At 44.8% G+C, this 18,308-nt stretch overlaps 1 protein-coding gene across 8 annotated transcripts in view; it reads left to right on the top strand.

The window, feature by feature from the left end:
- The window catches only part of SFI1 (SFI1 centrin binding protein), a 65,052-nt gene that overhangs the window by 27,317 nt on the left and 19,427 nt on the right, over window positions 1-18,308 (top strand). For all 8 annotated transcript variants that reach the window (XM_032471479.1, XM_032471478.1, XM_032471477.1 and 5 more), the window contains 8 exons: window positions 896-1,013; window positions 2,696-2,798; window positions 9,962-10,118; window positions 11,295-11,456; window positions 13,182-13,252; window positions 14,273-14,365; window positions 16,056-16,153; window positions 17,255-17,321. In XM_032471479.1, the coding sequence (XP_032327370.1) occupies window positions 896-1,013; window positions 2,696-2,798; window positions 9,962-10,118; window positions 11,295-11,456; window positions 13,182-13,252; window positions 14,273-14,365; window positions 16,056-16,153; window positions 17,255-17,321 (869 nt within the window). The remainder of the gene's footprint in view (window positions 1-895; window positions 1,014-2,695; window positions 2,799-9,961; window positions 10,119-11,294; window positions 11,457-13,181; window positions 13,253-14,272; window positions 14,366-16,055; window positions 16,154-17,254; window positions 17,322-18,308) is intronic.

Raw genomic sequence — 18,308 nt, 5'->3', positions numbered from 1 at the left:
CTGAACATGGTTTACATGATTTTATTTTCTCCTCTGTATTCTAAAAAGAACAGAAGTTTACTTTACTAATGATGACTTTCATAGTGAAAATGGAATTTACCACAAAAGGAGACCTGTGGACCTTTGCACTTCCCATATCTAGTAAATTGTTTCCTCTAGGATCATTACTGGTCCTTTTTATTCTGTTTCTCAAACAGATACAAACAGGTGCAGATAGTACCCTTTCCTTTTGTCTTGCTTATTCTATTTCACAGTTATTGTTTCACACAGCACATTTTTTTATTGAGTTATAGTCATCTTACAATGTTGTGTCAAATTCCAGTGTAGAGCACAATTTTTCAGTTATACGTGAACATACATATATTCATTGTCACATTTTTTTTTCCTCTTTGAGAGCACATTTTATAACATGACTTGTTTCTAACTTTATATAATGGAAATTTTAAAATATCTACAAAGTTGAAAGGTAGAACATGAACCTCCATGTACCTACCCATCACATAACTAGTTTCCAGTAATTACTGACTCACGCTAGTCTTATTACATCCATATTCCCATTCGCTTCTCTACCTCCTGTGTTATTTCATCTGTAAATGTTGCAGAATATAACTCTTAAAAAAGGGTTTTAAAATAAAGGATTTCTGAACAGCGCAGAACCTTGATTTTCCTTTAAATGTTTTGTAACTGTCGTCACTGATAGAACCATTCTTCACATGTACTTGGATCCTTGTTAATTTTGTAAAGCTTCACAACTTTTCCAGCAGGGGGCACTTGAAGACCGGAGGAATTTAGATATTCAAAGGAGGGATGAGTCCTAGAGCCTTTGAGCTTTCGTCTAACCCAGTGTAACACATCTCCCCCCACCCCTTTTTGAAAATCTCTTTGGTGCCTCTAGACGCAAAACAAAAGATGCGGCAGGCCTGGAAGTCCTGGTTGATCTACGTGGTTTTTCGTAGGACCAAACTTCAGATGCAGACCACCGCCCTGGAGTTTAGGCAGCGGAGTATTTTGTGGTGAGTGTGCTACATTGCCCTACAGATTAGCAGCATTTTTTTACCTCAGCCTTGACCTATGCCGCTGGAAAGCCAGCATAAAAAACCCACCTTAAAACAATGTTTTGAACATACATGATGCCTAATAAGTATTTACTGATAACTTGTTCAGCACTAAGGTCAAATTTTCACAACGTCGTAAGTAATGCAGAGTATTTATGTGTTCTAAACCGTGTGTTAAGTTTGTGTGTGTGCATTTTTTAATGTAAAATGTCTCATTTACTCATTACCATAAACTATAAAATAACTACTGTTGTACAGATTAAGATATACAAGCTCAGTAAAGTTACTCAGCCTTTCTGAGACTTAATGTTTAAGTTGTAGGTGGCAGAACTAGAGCTCACCCATCCGTCTTTCTGATGCCAAAGCTCATGCCCTTAATAGCTGCTCTGGAGTGCATCTCAGCAGCGTTGTCCACATGTTGGAGGGACCTGAGTTCGTCCACTTGGAAAGCCAGATGTGTATAACAGTGAGCTGCTTTATAATGGGACTGATTCCATTGTGCCTTGTCCCCAGTGGTCCTCTGGTGTTCTGAATGGCAGCATATTGAAAGCTCAGTTCCTGCCCGAGAGAGCTGGGCCCTGTATGTATCATGGGTGAGAGCAGAGTCTTTGCAGCTAGAGTGACTTGGGTTGAAATCCCTGTTCCAACAAGTGTTATTGGGTCATTTCACCTCTCCAAAGCTCACTTTCCTCATCTGTGAATTAGGCACACCATTAAGCATCTTTCAGGGTTGTCATGGGAAATAAGGTAGTATCTGTAAAGTATTTAGCATAGTATCCAGAACATCAGTGGACATAAAGAAGTTACTTAGATTTTTTTCTGTTATTTAAAGTTTTTTCAGCAAATATTTTATTTATTTATTTTTTCAGCAAATATTTTAAATGCTGAGTAAGTTCTGCTAGAGTTTATGGGAGGATTTTTCTATATAATTTTATTTATTCAATGTATTTATTGAGAACTTAAAATGTTGCTGATACTACATTGGGTGCTGGGGTTACATTCAGGGAATTTACAATTCCCTAAAAAAAGATAAATAATAATGCAAGATAGCTTGAGATTTTGAAGTGAGTGGTAACAGCTAAGCATGGCTTAGGTTAGGAGGAGAGAGATTCTGGTGAGTTAAAGTGACCAGGCAAAGTGAATGTTTCTGTAAAGCAGAGGTTGCAAACTCTCATTTCCACGTTAACTGTTTTCCGACAGCAAATTAGAGAATAAACAGGAAAGAAACCAAGGCTAGAATGAAACCTGGCCAGTTCAGGAGGAAAAGCAGGGATCCATCCATCAAGCCTGGAAATCTGAAAGCCACTTTTTTGACAGTTTATTCTATGAAATCTCTTGGTTTTTTTTTTTAAATGTTGACAGTGATTTTTTTTTTTTTAACCGTGCCTAAGCTAAACCGAGCATGTCTGTAGTGTCGAAGGCTGTATCTGACCTTAGGAACCATTCAGTTTCCCACCCTTAATCGCAGCCCTAAAGACTGTTTCTAGGTTGTTTTCTTCAATGGTAGATCTAACAGATATCAGTCTAGAGGTGGCACCATGAGGGAGAGGGACTTGAGCTGAGAGTCTGCCCTCTCTGCCCCTCTCTTGTCCAGCTGGCTTTTTTCTGAATGGTTCCATCTTGGGTTTGCTCTTGGACAGGGTGTGGTGGCGCGAGTGGAGACAGCGCCTGGGACAGGTCCGGGTGGGCCGCGCTCTCCACGCCTCCGCTGTGAAGCACAGTGCCCGGAGCCTCCAGCTGCAGGTGAGTCCAGCAGACTCAGGTTTTGGTGCCCTTTGTCCACGTCATCAGGTCCCGCACCCACAGAGTGTGGGCTCAGACTCCCAAGCAGAAGGCTGACCAACAGGCCGCTGCCTCTGCTGAGCCCTCCCTGCAGCTCAAGGGGCTGAAGGGCGCCTGGGAGGCAGAAGCACCATGGAAGGCTGGCGTCTTCAGCAGACAGAAGCCACTAGTAGGAACGTGCTGTGTGTGATTGCCAGTGGTGTTTAGAGAGCTCCTGCTAACTGTGGAAAGGGGTTTGTGAATTATAAATGTGTTGAAAGAAGCAATAGTATATTCTTTATTTCCTCATTATTCTTTTCCTACAGCAAATTAGAAAATAATGAGGGCAGAAAAGAAACTAAGACTGGAAAGAAAACCTTTTTTTTTTTCTTCCCATATAATTTTCCTTATCTCTAAAGAGTTCTTTTTGGGAAAGCTACTATGTTTTGGTCAGTTATAAAGGCCCAGCATCTGTACAAAAACTATGCTGTGGTGAAGCTTTCTTGTGGCCTTTGATAGACCCTCTGAATTTCTGTCACTTTTTCATGTTCCCTGGGTACATATTATAGGGCTGCCAAGTCAGTTACAGAGAATAGGCTAGGAAAGAGGAGGAAAAGAAGTGCCTGTTACTGTATGTAGGAGTAATAGCTTTTTAACGTGACAACATTTTATATCGTCCATGTGAGTATATGCAGTATTTGAGATCACATGCAGACAGCACAGATCAGGGGTCAGCAGCCTTGCTCACGGGTCAGATTTCGCCAGCTGCCTATTGTCGCACATCAAGTCTTACTGAGATGCGGTTACATCTACTCATTTATGTATTGTCTGAGCTGTTTTCTGGCTATAATGACAGAGTTGAGTAGTTGCAACAGAGACCATACCTTATGGCCTGCAAAGCCCAAAATAGTTCTTACCTGACCCTTTTTTAAGAAAAAAATTTGCTGGATCTCTGAACTTGTAAGTTCTTCAGAAGCAATAGCAAGGAAATAGACACAGTTCTTGCCAGTGGTAATAGCAGTACGAGCAGGAGCAGCAGGGTTTATCGTGGCCTCCCTGTCCAAGGTGCTGGACCGCGTGCTTTATGTACATTATCTCAGTTAATTTCAAAATTATTTTTTAAATCCCATAATATTATAGGTTAAATAACTTGAACGAGGATCACACACTTAGCAAAGTCAGAACCAGCATGAAAACCCAAGCAGCCTGCTAACCACAGAGCCATTCGCTTAACCATCTTCCTGCCTATTCCTCAATAGACTTATACTCTCTGGAGGGAGCAGAACTGACGAATGCAAGAATGCCAGTAGCACGGGGACATGACGAGGCTGATTCTGTCACTGATGGACGCCAGCTGTGTGTCCCTTTCCTCCTTAGAAATAGCTCCTGCCTTGATACTGAAGTCATTGTTCTCTTGTGTTCTTTTTCACTTGTGAAAATGTGTGCGTATATACATGTAAAGTATAAATGTTCTGGCGGTGTATAGTTAGGAAACTTATGACTGGTGTCACACTGTACATTTACTTTGCAACTTGCTTTTTTATGCAGCAGTTTATTTTTGAGGTTTATCCATGTTGACCCATAGAGATCTGTTCACTGTATAATATGCCCTTGTACGAATAAGGCTCCGTTTATCTGCTCACTGCTGCTGAACTGTTGATTCCTTCTGATGACTTTTTTTGCAAGTACAAAAACAGTGTTGCAGAGAGTGTTCTAGAACACAGATTCTTGTGCAAGAGTCTGAGACTTTCCTCTGGTTCCTGGAAGTGAGGCTGCTGGGGCTGTGGGTGTTCATCTCTTCATCCTTACCCCACAAAGCCCCGTTGCTCTCCAGTGCTGTGCGGGTTTACCTGCTAAAATTTCAGTTCTCTTTCTTTCGGCCTCATCAGCACTTTGCATGGCCAGACTGGGTCATTGTCACCAACTCAATAGGTGTGAAGTGGTGTTTATTGTTGCTTTAGTTTACATCTCACTGATTCCTAGTGAAGCCCAGCATCTTTTCAGATGCTTGGTTGCTATTTGGGTTTCTGTGTTTGAGCTTGTGTACATCCCTCACTCCTTTTTTTCTGTTGAGTTATTTGGCTTTTTCTTACTGTCTTGTGGATATTGCTGTAGATTCTGCTTACTGACCTCTTGACTGTTTTGTACGTTGCAAGTACTTTCTTCCAGTCTGTAGCTTGTTTCTGCTTTTGTTTTTTAAATGCAGGCACTGGGGATTGAACCCAGGCCCTGTATATGCTAAGCACACTCTCTGTCGCTGAGCTGTGACCTCCCCCCACAGCTTGTTTTTTTGCTTTATCATGCTTTTTTTTTTTTTATACAAGTGTTATTTCAGTGTAACCTAATTTAATCTTTTATCTTGTGATTTGGTCTTTAATCCATTTTGGGTTTAATTTTTATAAGTTGTGTGAAACAGGGTCTTCATTTATCACTTTCCTCATGGGTAATTAATTGCTGCAGCAGTATTTACTGATTAGTTTATCCTTTATCCTTTTTTCTTTCCCCCTTTGTCCTTTCTCTACTGATTATTAGTCCACCTTCTATTATAGAACAAGGTCCCATTTGCTCATGGGTCCATTCTGGGCTCTTCATTCCATTGGTCTGTGTGTCTGTCTCTGAGCCAATACCATGCTGATATAGTTATGATTTAATGAAGCATCTGCTTCATTAAATCATTAAGAAAGAGCAAAGATTCTCTAGTCAGACTGCCCAGGTGGAAATTCTGCCTCCGTCACCTACTATTCACTTTGTGCCTTTGAATGAGTTACTTAATCTCCCTGTACCTAAGGTTTCTTATCTGTAAGTAGATAATAATGGTACCTGCCTCATAGGATTGGTAAGGATTAAGTGTGATGATATGTGTTAATAATATGCTTAGAGCAGTGCTTGGAGTATGGAACTCCTCTGTAAATGCTCACTGTATATCACTACTCCTTGATCTTACTGTATGGCTTCATATATGGAGAGAGACCTTCTTGTTCTTTTTAAAAATTGTCTTGGCTTCCTTTATCTTATTAATTTTAGGATCAGCTTGTCAAGTTCCACAACAAAGCCTACTAGGATTTTTATTGTAATACACTGACTTTTTATGTTAGATTGGAGAAAACTGCCACGTTGGTGATACTGAGTCTCCCGCTGCATGAACCTGATGGAGCTCGTGCTGTGCTGATGAGCATGGGAGGGTAGGAAGGATTAGGCCATGAGGTGGCGAGGGGGCCCATGTAGCAAGGCTTCGCGGGCTGTGCTGGTAAAGGCTTTGGCTCTTACTCTGGGGAAGAGAGAAAGGTACTGGCTTTGATGGAGGCGTGGTATGGTCACACCTCCCTCTTAACAGGATCCCTCTGGTTCGTTGTGTGCTGCCTTTTGAGGAAGAAGGGGAGAGAGAGATGAGTGTGTGTTTATAGTTTCAAGAAGAAACAATGGAAAAATGGAACAAAAACCAACGGAAAGTGATTACCTATGGGGAAAGGAGTAACAGTGTAGGAAGAAAGTACTTCTGTGAATTTACTGTGTTACATAGTTTTAACTTTGGAACCATGTTAAATATTGTATATAATTAAAAAATAAAAAGGAAAAAGCCAATCCCTAGGATTTTAAAGCACACTGAGAAACTCATACCAGGTTTGTAGCAGTGACTCCACAGAAAAGAGTTACTTCAAGTAAATTTAAAATGCAGTATTTTGATTGTTCATCCCTAGTGGGATGTATTCTAAGGACACAGAGAACTACTAAGAAATCTGACATTGTGTTCAGTAGTCTTGTTGGTAGCAGATTTGAATTGTTGAAACTATTATTGCTACATTGTAAGGTAAAGCAAATAACTGTGACAGCATCACTAGGAAGCACGATTTTCAGTGTAAAAGGAAAGATTACAGAAATTAAAAGAAATTAAAAGTAATTAAGTAATCAGAGAAATTAAGTAAAAGTCACGTAATCTGAAAATGGAAGTGTAAATATCAGTATGGACTCATGATTTTTTTTAACCTAGAAAAGTGAGTTGCCAACTCTGAAAAGACTGAAAAGACTTAGAAGCAGTGGCAATAATAAAGCATTTAGCATCCCTAGTGCCCACATTGTGGTCTCTACTGTTTCCCACTAAAAGAAACTGATGCTTTGTGGAGAAATGGCTGATTCCAGGTCTAGAGCAGGAAGTAGGCATCCTGTGCCTAGGAGATGGTGTGCGGAAGGTGAGGGAATCAACAGAGGCTACTGGGGTCGTGTCCGAGGAACTCATGTAGGCCTTAAGATAGAACAGTTTGAAGATCAAAAAGAACAATGACTACAGTGGATTGAAAATGTACCAAATATATAAAAATAGATGCATTTGTAATGAGGGAAAAAAAGAGCTCATTGGTCACAATTTTGTGTTGTGAGAGCATTAATTCAATTCTTTGGAAATTAATGAAGGCCAAAATCAAGCATGCATCCTGCCTTTCCTGTCCAAACTGATCTCTGAGAAACTGGAGGGTTCATGAGAGGAGGTTTATGTGTAGAATTCCAGTTAATAACTGCAGGAGTGTTAGAATTAGAAAATCACTGTTTTGCTGCCCCAGGTGAGAAAATGGATCTAGGCAGCAGCCACCTGGTGGAAAGGTGACAGGGAGATACGAGGAGGGGGTCAGACTGATGCCGTCTGAAGCCACTAAACAACCTTGGCGTGGCTAGAACTGTGGCAGCTGGCCACCATGTGGTGTGACAGGAAGTCCCCAGCAGCACTCCAGATGTATTCGTGCCTAAAATTTGCACATGACTGCAGCCAAGCCTAACGTGAATCTGACTTTCAGCTCATGGGAAATACAGGGCTCAGAGGGACAAGCTAAAGACACTTAGAGAAGACAATCAGCCAAATGTAAAACATGGGACAGTTTATACGATAAATGACCTGGTTTCTCTAGCAGATTGGTGGCATGAAAGAGAAAAAAGGGAGGAAAATTGGCAAATAAAATGAAGATATTGAAGTGACATAACAACCAAAACAAATGGAAAAGGGCTACTGTGGCTGTTGTGCTAAGACAGACCACAGAAGATCAAGGATAAAAGCAGGGAGAGCAGTCTGGAGGTGGTGACAGAGTTCCAGGAGAGATTTCAGACCAGGAAGGTAGCAAGATGGTGTTGGAGTCTGGGTACATTCTGAAGGTGTTGCTGACAGGGTTTGCTAATGGATAGGGAAGCTGTGAAGTTTCAGAGAAAAAGTCCAACAGAACTCCTGGGGTTTTGGTCTAAGTAACTGGCACGATGGAATGGCTATTTACTGAAGTGGGGGATCTGGAGGGAGGGGCAGGTTTGTGGGAAGGAATTAGGGGGCGCTCCATGCTGAGGTCCCGGTTAGGCCTCTTGAACGTCCGCTGGGAGGCGTCAGGGAGGCAGCTGGGTGTATGTGTGGAATCCTGAGGTCAGGCCCAGACCCGAGATGTAGACTCGGGGGTCCTCAGCTAGCAGGTGGCATTTAAAGCCATGAGACTGGGTGGGAGCACAGAGGGAGTGGTTGTCGCTGGTGGACAGGCTCCAGGACCAAGCCTGTGAGGTGAAGAGGTGAGAACCAGCAGCAGGAACAAAGGGGAGATGACATCCTGAAAGCCAGGTGAGGGCAGGTGTGACAGGCCGTGTCAGAAGCTTCTGGCAGGTCAGGGAAGGTGAGGACTGAGACGTGACCTTTGGATTGAGCAACGTGGAGGTCATTCACCCTCGATAAGAGTAGTTTCAGTGAGCCTGTCAGGGAGAGCGTTCAAGAAAGCCTCCTTGGGGGAAGAGAAAGTAGAAAGTAAGACAGCTCTTTTGAGGAGTTTCGAAAGGAAAGGGAAGCACTTGGGTGTTAGCTGGGTGGCAGAGTGTGGTCTCGAGAAGGGTGTGAGTTGTTCATTTGAGGATCCCTGATTTATCCCCTTCAGGAAGTATTTGTGACAGTGATCTTTTCCCCCCAGCCTTTTAATTTTGACAGATACCAAATCACAGAAAAGGTGGGTAGACAACTATGTACTCTTCACTAGCTTAACCTATGGTTAACATCTTACCACATTTGCTTTCCCTCGAGTATATCAGTATATTTCTTAAATTTTTCTGAGCTGCTTTAAAGTTGCAGACATTAACTTACCCTGAATACTCCAACTCATATCTCCTAAAAACAAGGATGTCCTCCTGTATAACCGCAGTGTCACTGTCGTGTCTAAGAAATTTAATATTGATACAGTAATATGTAAAATACAGATCATACTCAAACTGTATATTGTTCTTTTAATGTCAGGTCCAGGGTCCAGTCAGAGGTCACCCATTGCTTTTGATGGTCACATCCCTGAAGGGGTTTTGTTTTTTTTTTTCAGAATGGGAGAAATAAGAGCACATTCGAATCCTGATATAAAAAAATCTAGCAGAGAGTGAGAAGTGATGATGCAGGTTGGGGTTGGGGGGATTTCCAGTGACGAACTTGAGGTGTTGAGAGGAGTTGGGAGTGGGGCTGACCTTTGGTAGAAACGTGGACAGTTTGTCCAGAGTGGCAGGAGCGAAGACAGAGCCTGTGGCAGGTGAATAGACACGGCAGAGCTTGAGAAAACTGTCTTTTGATTGCTTTTATTCTCATGGTGAAATAGGGGAAATGGTATTCAGCTGAGGGGAAGGAAAGGTGAGGTGTTACAGGTTTAAGAAAAGAGGGTATGAAGTCATCTGACAGTCCTCGTCAGACCAGGGCATGCATATCGCTGAGCTGCGTATCGCTGAGCTGCACGAAGGCTTTCCCCAGGGCGCGCATTTATGGACGGTCTTCAGGGAACCTTCAGTTTCTGTGGGTACACTTACTTCCCGCAAACTAACGTGCCTGAGAACGGGCTCTTGACAGTCGGCTTCCTCCCACTTTGGAGGAAAAGGCAGACCCTCGGCTCTCCCAGGTTAATTCTGTCCCCCCTTGGATTGTCCACGCTTCTTGTCTGTTCATTGATTTTATTATTCCTCTTTTCTTCTTCTTCTTAATCCAGGAAAAAAACTTACTGTCTGGAGGCAGGATGCCCTTCTTAAAGATCCTTTCACCCCAAATTCCCATTACATATGATCCTGCCTGGGGATTGCCACTTCCTTGTTTCTAATTTTAGCCTTTCTGGTGTGTCTGTGTCTCTTTTCCTGTCTCCCTTGACCGTTGTCTTTTCTCTGGTTTTCAGGCTTGGTCACGGTGGCAGGAACAGCTCCTGCATGTCTGGAGGGAGAGACAGAAGGTGGTCTCCGCTGTGAAACACCACCAGCACTGGCAACAGCGGAGAGCCCTGAAGGCCTGGCTTGAGTATCTGCAGGTGCGCAGAGTGAAGAGGCAGCGGAACGGTGAGCAGGAGGGTCTGGGCTCAGGGGCAGAGGGTGGGTCACAGTTCCCAGTCTTCCTGCCACCAGTGGTGCTGATTTATTAAGAGAAGATAACCGTCTTATGCCACAAATTTTGGAAAATGGAGATTGAGGTAGAAAGTACATCATCCTCAGTTCTCATATAAGTTATTTCATTCTGGTTTTCTTCAGTATTTCATTCAATATATTTAATTCAATAGGACTTTAATTATGCTATAAATACTGTGATTATTATGATTCATATGATGCAGTTTTGTATCTTGCTTTTTCACACATCTAATTAATAATTCCCTGTGTCTTTAAGTGTTCTTTAGAAATGTTTTTTTTTTAATGATTGTATTTTATAGGATGGCATACCTTAATCTACTTAGCCTTTCTTCTATTAATAGATATTTGAATTGTTTGTTTGTCCCCAGTTATGCAGATACATGTGATTTATGATGTTGAGTTTTCTGAACACTGTTCTAATGGTTTCATTTCCCCATAAGCGTTCAGAAGCAGTAATAAATAAGTCATGATTGTTGGTACTTTTTGTACTTTGGTTTCTTGAGCCTACGCAGGAGTGAGTCAAGCACTGCGCCGGGGTTGGGCTCTCTGGCTTCCTCTAGGCCTCCCTGCACAGCCTCCCTGGGCTGCCAGCACAGTCTTTTGGGAGAGTGAGTGTGTCTGTGTGAGAACAGTGACAGGGGACCAGCTGTCCGGTTGTCCATACCTGGAAGGTGAAGGCATGAAGCTGTTAAATGATGAGCTGCAGACTAGCGTGCCTCCAGTTATGGCATTCTAATTCCAGGACCTAAACTCATCAGACTGTCAGCTAGTATTAAAAGGAGATGGAGCTGGCAGCCTGTATCAGCCTGGCTGAAAGCTCAAAAAAGCGTTTGCCAGCATAGGGACCTAGTTGTGTGTCATTGACTCAGACCCTAGGAGCCTTGGTCCTTTGCTGTAGCCCTTTTCTCTTTCCTTGGAGAGGAGAGATGTAGCTAAGAGATTCCTAACAACCCTCCCATGTTTAAGAATCTTTTGTTCTAAGATTCCTTGTGGGAGCAGCCTTGAGTCCCTGCTGCCTGCTGCTAGTGGGTTTCAGCCTGTCTTAAAGATGCTTCCAGCTCCTCACCCAGGCTTGAGGGGGCAGCACCTAAGTTGTTTTCCCTGTTGCAGAGACGGCCGAGCGATTCCACCACGTCACCATGCTCCAGACACACTTCTGTGATTGGCAGTGGGCTTGGGAGCGGAGGGAGAGCCTGCACGCCCACCACGCCCGGGTGGAGGGGCTGGCCAGGAGGATGGTGCTGCGGAGGGCTCTTACTCACTGGAAACACTGTATCCTTTCACCACCCAGCCCTGCCCACCACGTCGCCAGGGCAGCAGCCCAGCAGCCTGCAAGACACAGGAGTCAGAAGAGTCACGGAAAACAGTCACCCGACAGTTTAAGGCAGTCAGCACTGACTGCTCTGCTGACGTCTTTAAAATTGTTTTTTTGTTTAAATTGGGAATATTCATACAAAAAAGTGTGTATAACAAACATTTGTAGTTTAAAGAATAACAGTAAAATGAACATCACTCAAAAAATAGAACACTGCTTACACCCATGTGTGTCCTCCCCCTCAGAGGCATTCCTGCTGTCCTGATTTTGTTATCATTTCATTGCTTTTCTCTACCCAGCAGATGGTGGAGATCGCCATGGCCATTTCTGCTTCAGAAATTTTTCATTTCCGTTTCAGAAAGCCACCTGTCCTTGGTGGCCCTGTCATTATGATCATAGCTTCCATTCATTGAGCTGTTACTGTGTACATGCGTCTCGTGTTAACCACCTTAATCCTCATAGCAACCCTGTGGAGTACGTGTCACCATCTCCATCTTACATATGAGACAGATTTGGAGGCTAAGTGACTTTCAAACTCACAGCATGTATTGGCCAAGCCAGGATGTTTTAACCTAGGCCTTTGACTCCAGTGCCCCTTCTTAATCACTGTCCCTACCACACTGTGCCCAGGTGTGGGATTTTGACCCCACTGCACATTCACCCACATAGTCATTTGTTCACTGAACTCTTGCTTTGTTTTAAACTCCTGCCTAAGTTCTGGAATACAGGGAAACTTAGAGACTAGCTCATTCGTCTGGTAAGGAAAATAGACGTGAAAGTTGGTCTTTATAATATGGTGTGGTAAGGAGGTTTGTATCAGGTCCTGTGGAGATCTAGCCCAGGAGGTGGTGTTTGAGCTGAGTTTAAGCCTTGGGAGATGACATGTTCTCCTGGCGGGGAGGTCAGGAAGGGCATTCCAGGTGGCAGGAGTGGCACTGGTACAGGTGGGACGAGGAGGGATATCCAGGGGTGGCAACCAGGGTCCGCAGTGAGTGCTGGAGTATGGAGGGCAGTGGGGAGGTGGCAGGCTGAGGACCGGCCCATAGAGCCCTTGTGTGCAGTGGTCAGAAATTTGGGCTTAATCCCAGTGGCACCAGGGGTCCTCTGCAGATTTTTGAGAAGAGAGCGATGCAGCACTGATCTGTTCTGCAGGAAGGTTGAGGCTAGATGGTAGGAGGGAGGCTACCGTCCAGGGGGACCAGTCTGTGTGGGGACAAGTCCAGCACACTGCACAGTGCTGCCAGCGGGGACAGAATGGGAGACCTGGGAGGAGAGCAGATGGACTTGGCAACCAAGTAGATGGAGCGAGTTGGAGGAGAAAATGTTTAAAAATAACTCCAAGGTTTTTAGCTGAAACGTTCGGCTGGATTGTGACACCAAAACAGAACGCAGGAGACCAGGTTCTGCTTAGATGTTGAAATGTTCACTGAAATTGGTGGCATTTTATCTCCGCTGGATTTGCCTCTCGTGAAGTGGGGAGAAAGGCAGGACCAGCTGTTTGACAAGTAACTCACATGGTTCCTCTTAGTCCACCTTTCCCTGGGTCATCAGACCAGACAGAGGTGGACCCCAGCCCGCCTGGCATGCCCGTCATCTCCTGCAGCCAGGGCCCTTCAGGTGGGTCACTGGGATCCCGGGTGGGGGCAGGACCTTGTTGAGAGGAGCGGCCTTAACTCCTGCAGATGTGCTGCTGTGTGCAGAGGACGCTGCCCGGCGAAAGGCGGCAGAAGAGCACCGACAGCACACCTTGCTGGTAAGAGCGCTGCAGCCTTGTGAGGCCCTGCGTCAGCCTGACCCAGGCGTCCACTCCAGGGCCCGGGCCCCACCCTGCCCTGCACGCACATCTGGTCAGCTTCCGTCATGGAGTCCTTCTTCACCGCAGCGTTCCTATTTTCATCTTGGATCAGAGGGGTGATGGTGTAGGGTCAGAGGGCTTTGGAGCTGTGGAGGAACCTTAGAAGTGATCTAGTCCTGGGTTTTTTACATGGCAGACCCCTGTTTAATGGTGGGAGCCTCGTCTTCACAGTCAGTCAAAGCAGAGGTGCTGTGGGTGAAGCAAGGTTGGGGAGTAGTCCCCATTCTGCTGGCTGCTCTCCCCCACCCTCACACGCCACATGGCCTTCAGACACTTCAGGAGCCTCTGGGGGTCCACAGAGCACAATATGAAAACCTCAAATCACTTCACTTCTGTCTCAGAAAACTGAAGCCCAGGCTGTGGGGGAATGGGCTTTGCTTCGTCCCACGTGAGGCATTCTTGACAGAGCTGGAGTCAGGCCAGCATGTCCTGCCCCTGCCCCACCCCCTGCTCATCAAGGATTCCTTCTCTTCCCTCTATTCTGCTCTTGCAAAACTGCATTTAAAATTGTGTAAGTATACACGTTGACCCCACACGGTAAAAAACAAAAAACAAAAAAACCCCACCCCATAGGCTAAAAGTCTATCTCTTTCCTGACTTTTCTGCGAGGCAGAGTTGATGTTTTGACCTTTGTCTCGTGTTCCTGTCTGGGTCACAGGGATCCCTGCGGTCAGAGGTGAGGGAGTATTTGCCCCTGTGCAGTATCTGTGGATGGAGGGAGCGGTCCCGCAGCTGTTTACTGAGTGCCTACTGTGCGGGCTGGCTGGTATCCGGCTCCCAGTCGGCTCTCGGAGCAGAGAACACTCTCAGGGGCACGGGAGCAGCTGTGAGCAGCCACAGCTGAGCTTCTTGCCACCTTCTCGGGCACTGCGCTTGTTACAGACGCACCACTGATTTGTGTCCCTCTCCTCTTCACAGCGTTTTTGCTTTAGAGCCCTGAGAGACAATGTGAGCTGTGCTCATCTCCAACGAATAAGAAGGAATCTCGCTCATCGGCAGCGTGATGTCATGGTGAGGTTCCTCTGCTGATGGCCATTTGTTCATTTTTTTTTTTAAACCTTTGTGCTTGGAGGTTTATTCAGACCGTTAGACTCTAAAACCTTCGTGTCCATTTTCTTCAGTAATTCACACCAGAGGATAGAGAAACCCTTGTTTTTCTCTTGTTTAATCCCATTTTTTAAATCTGTTTGCTAAGAAAATTGATAGTTGAATAAGAGGTCAGGGACTGTGGATTCCAACCTTGAACTGGGGACATACTTCAAGACTTGCATTCCAGGAGCCTCTGGTTGTGTTTGCACTGTGAGACCATTGTCTTCAGTGGTTGATTTACCTGAGGGCAACAAACATTCTATCTCTACTTGTAGATTGTGTTTCTGGGTGTAGGAGGATGGGGTGTTCTAACTATGAAGATGTTCAAAAGTACAGAAAAATATGAAGAACAGTATAATAAACATCTATCTGCTTTACTATCTAAATTTAATAGTTATTATAAGGAAAAAGCAAATGTAAAATCGGTAATTAACGTTTGCTTCTCTTTTTTTCCTGAATTATTTCCAAGTAAATTACAGACATTGTGACACTTCACACCTAAACATTCCAGCATGTGTATTATCGCCCCCAAATTTCCCTTCATAGCCACAGTGTCATTCTCATTCCTAAAATGAACAGTATTCACTAATATTATCCAATACTCGGCCCATATTCAGATTTCCACCGTTGCCCCCAAAATGTCTTTATAGCTGTTTTTTTTTTCAAATCAGGATTCAGTTAAGGATTGATTACTCACTATATTTGGTTATGTCTTTTTAGACTCTTGATCAGTAACGGTCCCCTCTCCCGCTCACTTCTTTTCTTTAACTTGTTTATTTTTTAATTCTGGTAAAATACATAACAAAATGTACCATGTTAATCATTTTAAGTGTACAGTGCAGTGGCATTAAGTACATTCACATTATTGTGCAACCATCCCCACCATCCATCTCCAGAACTTTTTAAATCTTGCAAAACTGAAACGCTGCACATTAGACAATAACTGCTGTTCTCCTCCTCCTCCCCCAGCCCCTGGCAACCACCGTTCTCCTTTTTGTCTCTGAACTTGACTGTTCTAGGTGCCTCCTATTTACGGTATTTACTTTTTGTGACTGGCTGATTTCACTTAGCATTAATGTACCCTGTTTTCTAAAATAACATTGACTTTTTGAAAAGGAAGACAAGTTATTCTGTACAGTCTTCCATTTTCTCCATTTTTCTGTTTCCTTTTAATGTCACTTTATTTTCCTTGTTACTGTGTAGCTTTTGTAAACTAGAAGTTAGATCTAAGGGCTTGATTAGGCTGAAGTTAAACCTCTTGGCAAGACTGCTTCGTAGGCAGTAACACGTGGTAAGATCAGCTCTGATTTCTGAAGCGGCCTTGTCTTCCGTGAGGCCCAGATTCACAGTGCCTTTTTCACTTCTGATTTCCATAGATTTGGAAAGACCCAGCTTTTTGCCATTTATATTGACTCAGAATAGTTCTACATAGCTAGCTTAGCCATAATTGTTTCGTAAGCTGTTATATGTTGGGTGCTCCAGACTGAGGTGAGTCCTGCCTTGGGGGAGCTTGCAGTTGTCCGGAGTTAAGGATTTGCTAACTTGCGGGTTAGGAGAAGTCATTTTACCTTTCTCCTTAATAAATGTCTGTTTCCTCCCTGTTTTGCTTCAGCTCCTGCACAGGTTCTGGAACCTCTGGCAGTCTCGGGTTGAGCAGAGGGAGGACAGGAAGCAGCTCCCCTTCCTGCATGCTGCCTCAGACCACTGCAGGTGGGACTGGCCCTCCAGGCCCCCTGGGACCCACTGTGGCTGACGCAGTGGTCTCCAGCAGTCACCACTCACCCTTCGTGCATGCGTTACTGTGGCAGATTCAGAAAGGCCCTGCTGTAAACCAGTGGTTCCTGAGCTTGCGTTTTCCTTTTGGTTGATGAGGTGGGTGGTGGAATGAGGGTGTTCTACTGGTTCTCAGCCACCACAGCTTGAAGTAGGGGCCTGCCAGCTCACTGCCGCAGTTTTCAGGCTTTAGTGATGTTCACATCTTGGGATTTATGCATTGATACTGTTACAGGGATGGCCCAGGCATGTCAATATTTGTGGCTTGGCCTTGGAGGGTGTAGAGAGAGTCTTCAATTTTTTAGAGTTATCATTTAAATAAAAGCACCACATGTCCACAGGAAGAACTCAGAATGTATAGGAAAGAAGTAGAAAGTGAAAAATAAGGGCTGCTTAGACCCCTCCCTCTGACCCCTTAGTCTTACTGTTCGGGAGGAACCACACTATCTGCTTTTTCTTGCTTCAGGAAATGTTCAATATGCCCTCCCCCCATAGTATAATTAACCTAAGTTGCATAGTTACAGGTCCAATTTTGGAGCACTTTTTAATGAGTCAGTGAGAATTGCAGTATTTGAATAAATTTGGAATTGTCGGGGTATACCATTACTCTGAATCCTGGTTTACAAAGCTGAATGTGATTCTCACTGTCAGTATCACTGTGTGAAAGCATGTCACAGACCCAGGTGGTCCTAAACAGGCCCCAGAGTTTGGCCATAAAATCAGAAAATTCAGGATATTTGCAGGATTCCATTCATATTACCTGAGTTCCAGGAACACTGTGCTTGTGGTCTCATTAAGTTTACAAGAAAGTTGTCAGATTTTGGGGGCTAGTAGCCACAGTTCAAAATCGGGTTGGCAGATTTCATGTCAGAAATCAGGTTCTTATTTCCCTCTCCTAGAATGAAACCCGTGGGGCGTCTTTAATGCTCCAAGTGTACCCACACCCAGATTTACCTGCCTTAAAATCAGAACTTTATAAAAACCTGAAACCTAGAAGTGGGACAGGCAGTTACCTCAGTGTTGTGTGTTTCATTTCAGAATATCATTGCTACGCAAGTGTATCAAATTGTGGTTACAGTATACTCAGAAGAGGCGGACACAGCAGGTACGGAGTTCTTCAGAGCAGGGAGCTCTGCTGGCTTACAGTCTTAGACCCATTAGCTTTGGAAAGATTCTTGGAAAAGGCCTGTGCCAAGAGGTCCGGTTGTCTGGTTGGAAGAGAGGGTGTTGTGAAAAGCTCAGAAGTATCTGCCCCAGGCCCCTCCAGCAATGGCAGAAAGTCTGCATAACTCCCATCTCTTCATCTGCTTTGAAAGTGCAAGCTCTTCTCTCTGCAAGTGCTGAGCTTGTCAGCCGTTCCGTTCACATCTTTACCCAAGTCACTGATGGTATTTCTCAGCCATCCTACCACCCAGGGGGACCTTCAGGAGATGCTGGGAAAGGTGCAGAGCCTCAGCACCCTCTCCTAGTGCTGAACGGTGTGAGACCCAGGTACCCACAGCGGTGGGTGGAGGTGAGGGCAGGTTGAGAAAGACTGGTTCAGTTCCATTTAAGAAAGACTTACTGAGCCACTGCTATGCCTCAGACACAGTGCTGAGCACTGAGGATACAGCAATGATACAAAGCAGACAGAATTCCTGCTCCTGCAGGGCGTGGAGTTTAGCCCCTGGGTGGCTCTCATGAGGGGTAGCTGTCTGGAGTGCTGAAGCGAGGACTCCACGTTCAGGCTTGGGGGGTTGTGTGCTTGATTGATGATGTCTGCATGGGCCATGCAGTGGGAAGTGGTGCTAAGCCTGCCTCTGCTTGGCTGTCCCTGCAGTGAAACAGGGAGGGCACACACCAGACTCCTCCCACTTATTTTTGGGCTGCCCTCTCCAACCCCCCCAATCTGCTGCCAACACGTGGATCTAAAGAGTTTAGCTGGTTCATTGCAGTTTGAGGTGACATCCAGACTCCTTTGGGAGCTGGTACTGTCCATTTGTGTTACCACTGTCGCCGCCCCTTCCCAGCTGCAGGCTGGCCAGTCAAGCTGCAGTGCTTCCCCGAGGTCCTCTGCTCCTGTGTCCCCGGTGCCTTTGCTTCTGTTCCCGCT

Source organism: Camelus ferus, chromosome 32 (genome assembly GCF_009834535.1).
Source record: "Camelus ferus isolate YT-003-E chromosome 32, BCGSAC_Cfer_1.0, whole genome shotgun sequence".
NCBI classification, from domain to species: Eukaryota; Metazoa; Chordata; class Mammalia; order Artiodactyla; family Camelidae; genus Camelus; species Camelus ferus.
The sequence above is the reverse complement of the archived record's forward strand: the minus strand, read 5'-3'. Positions and strand labels throughout refer to the sequence as shown.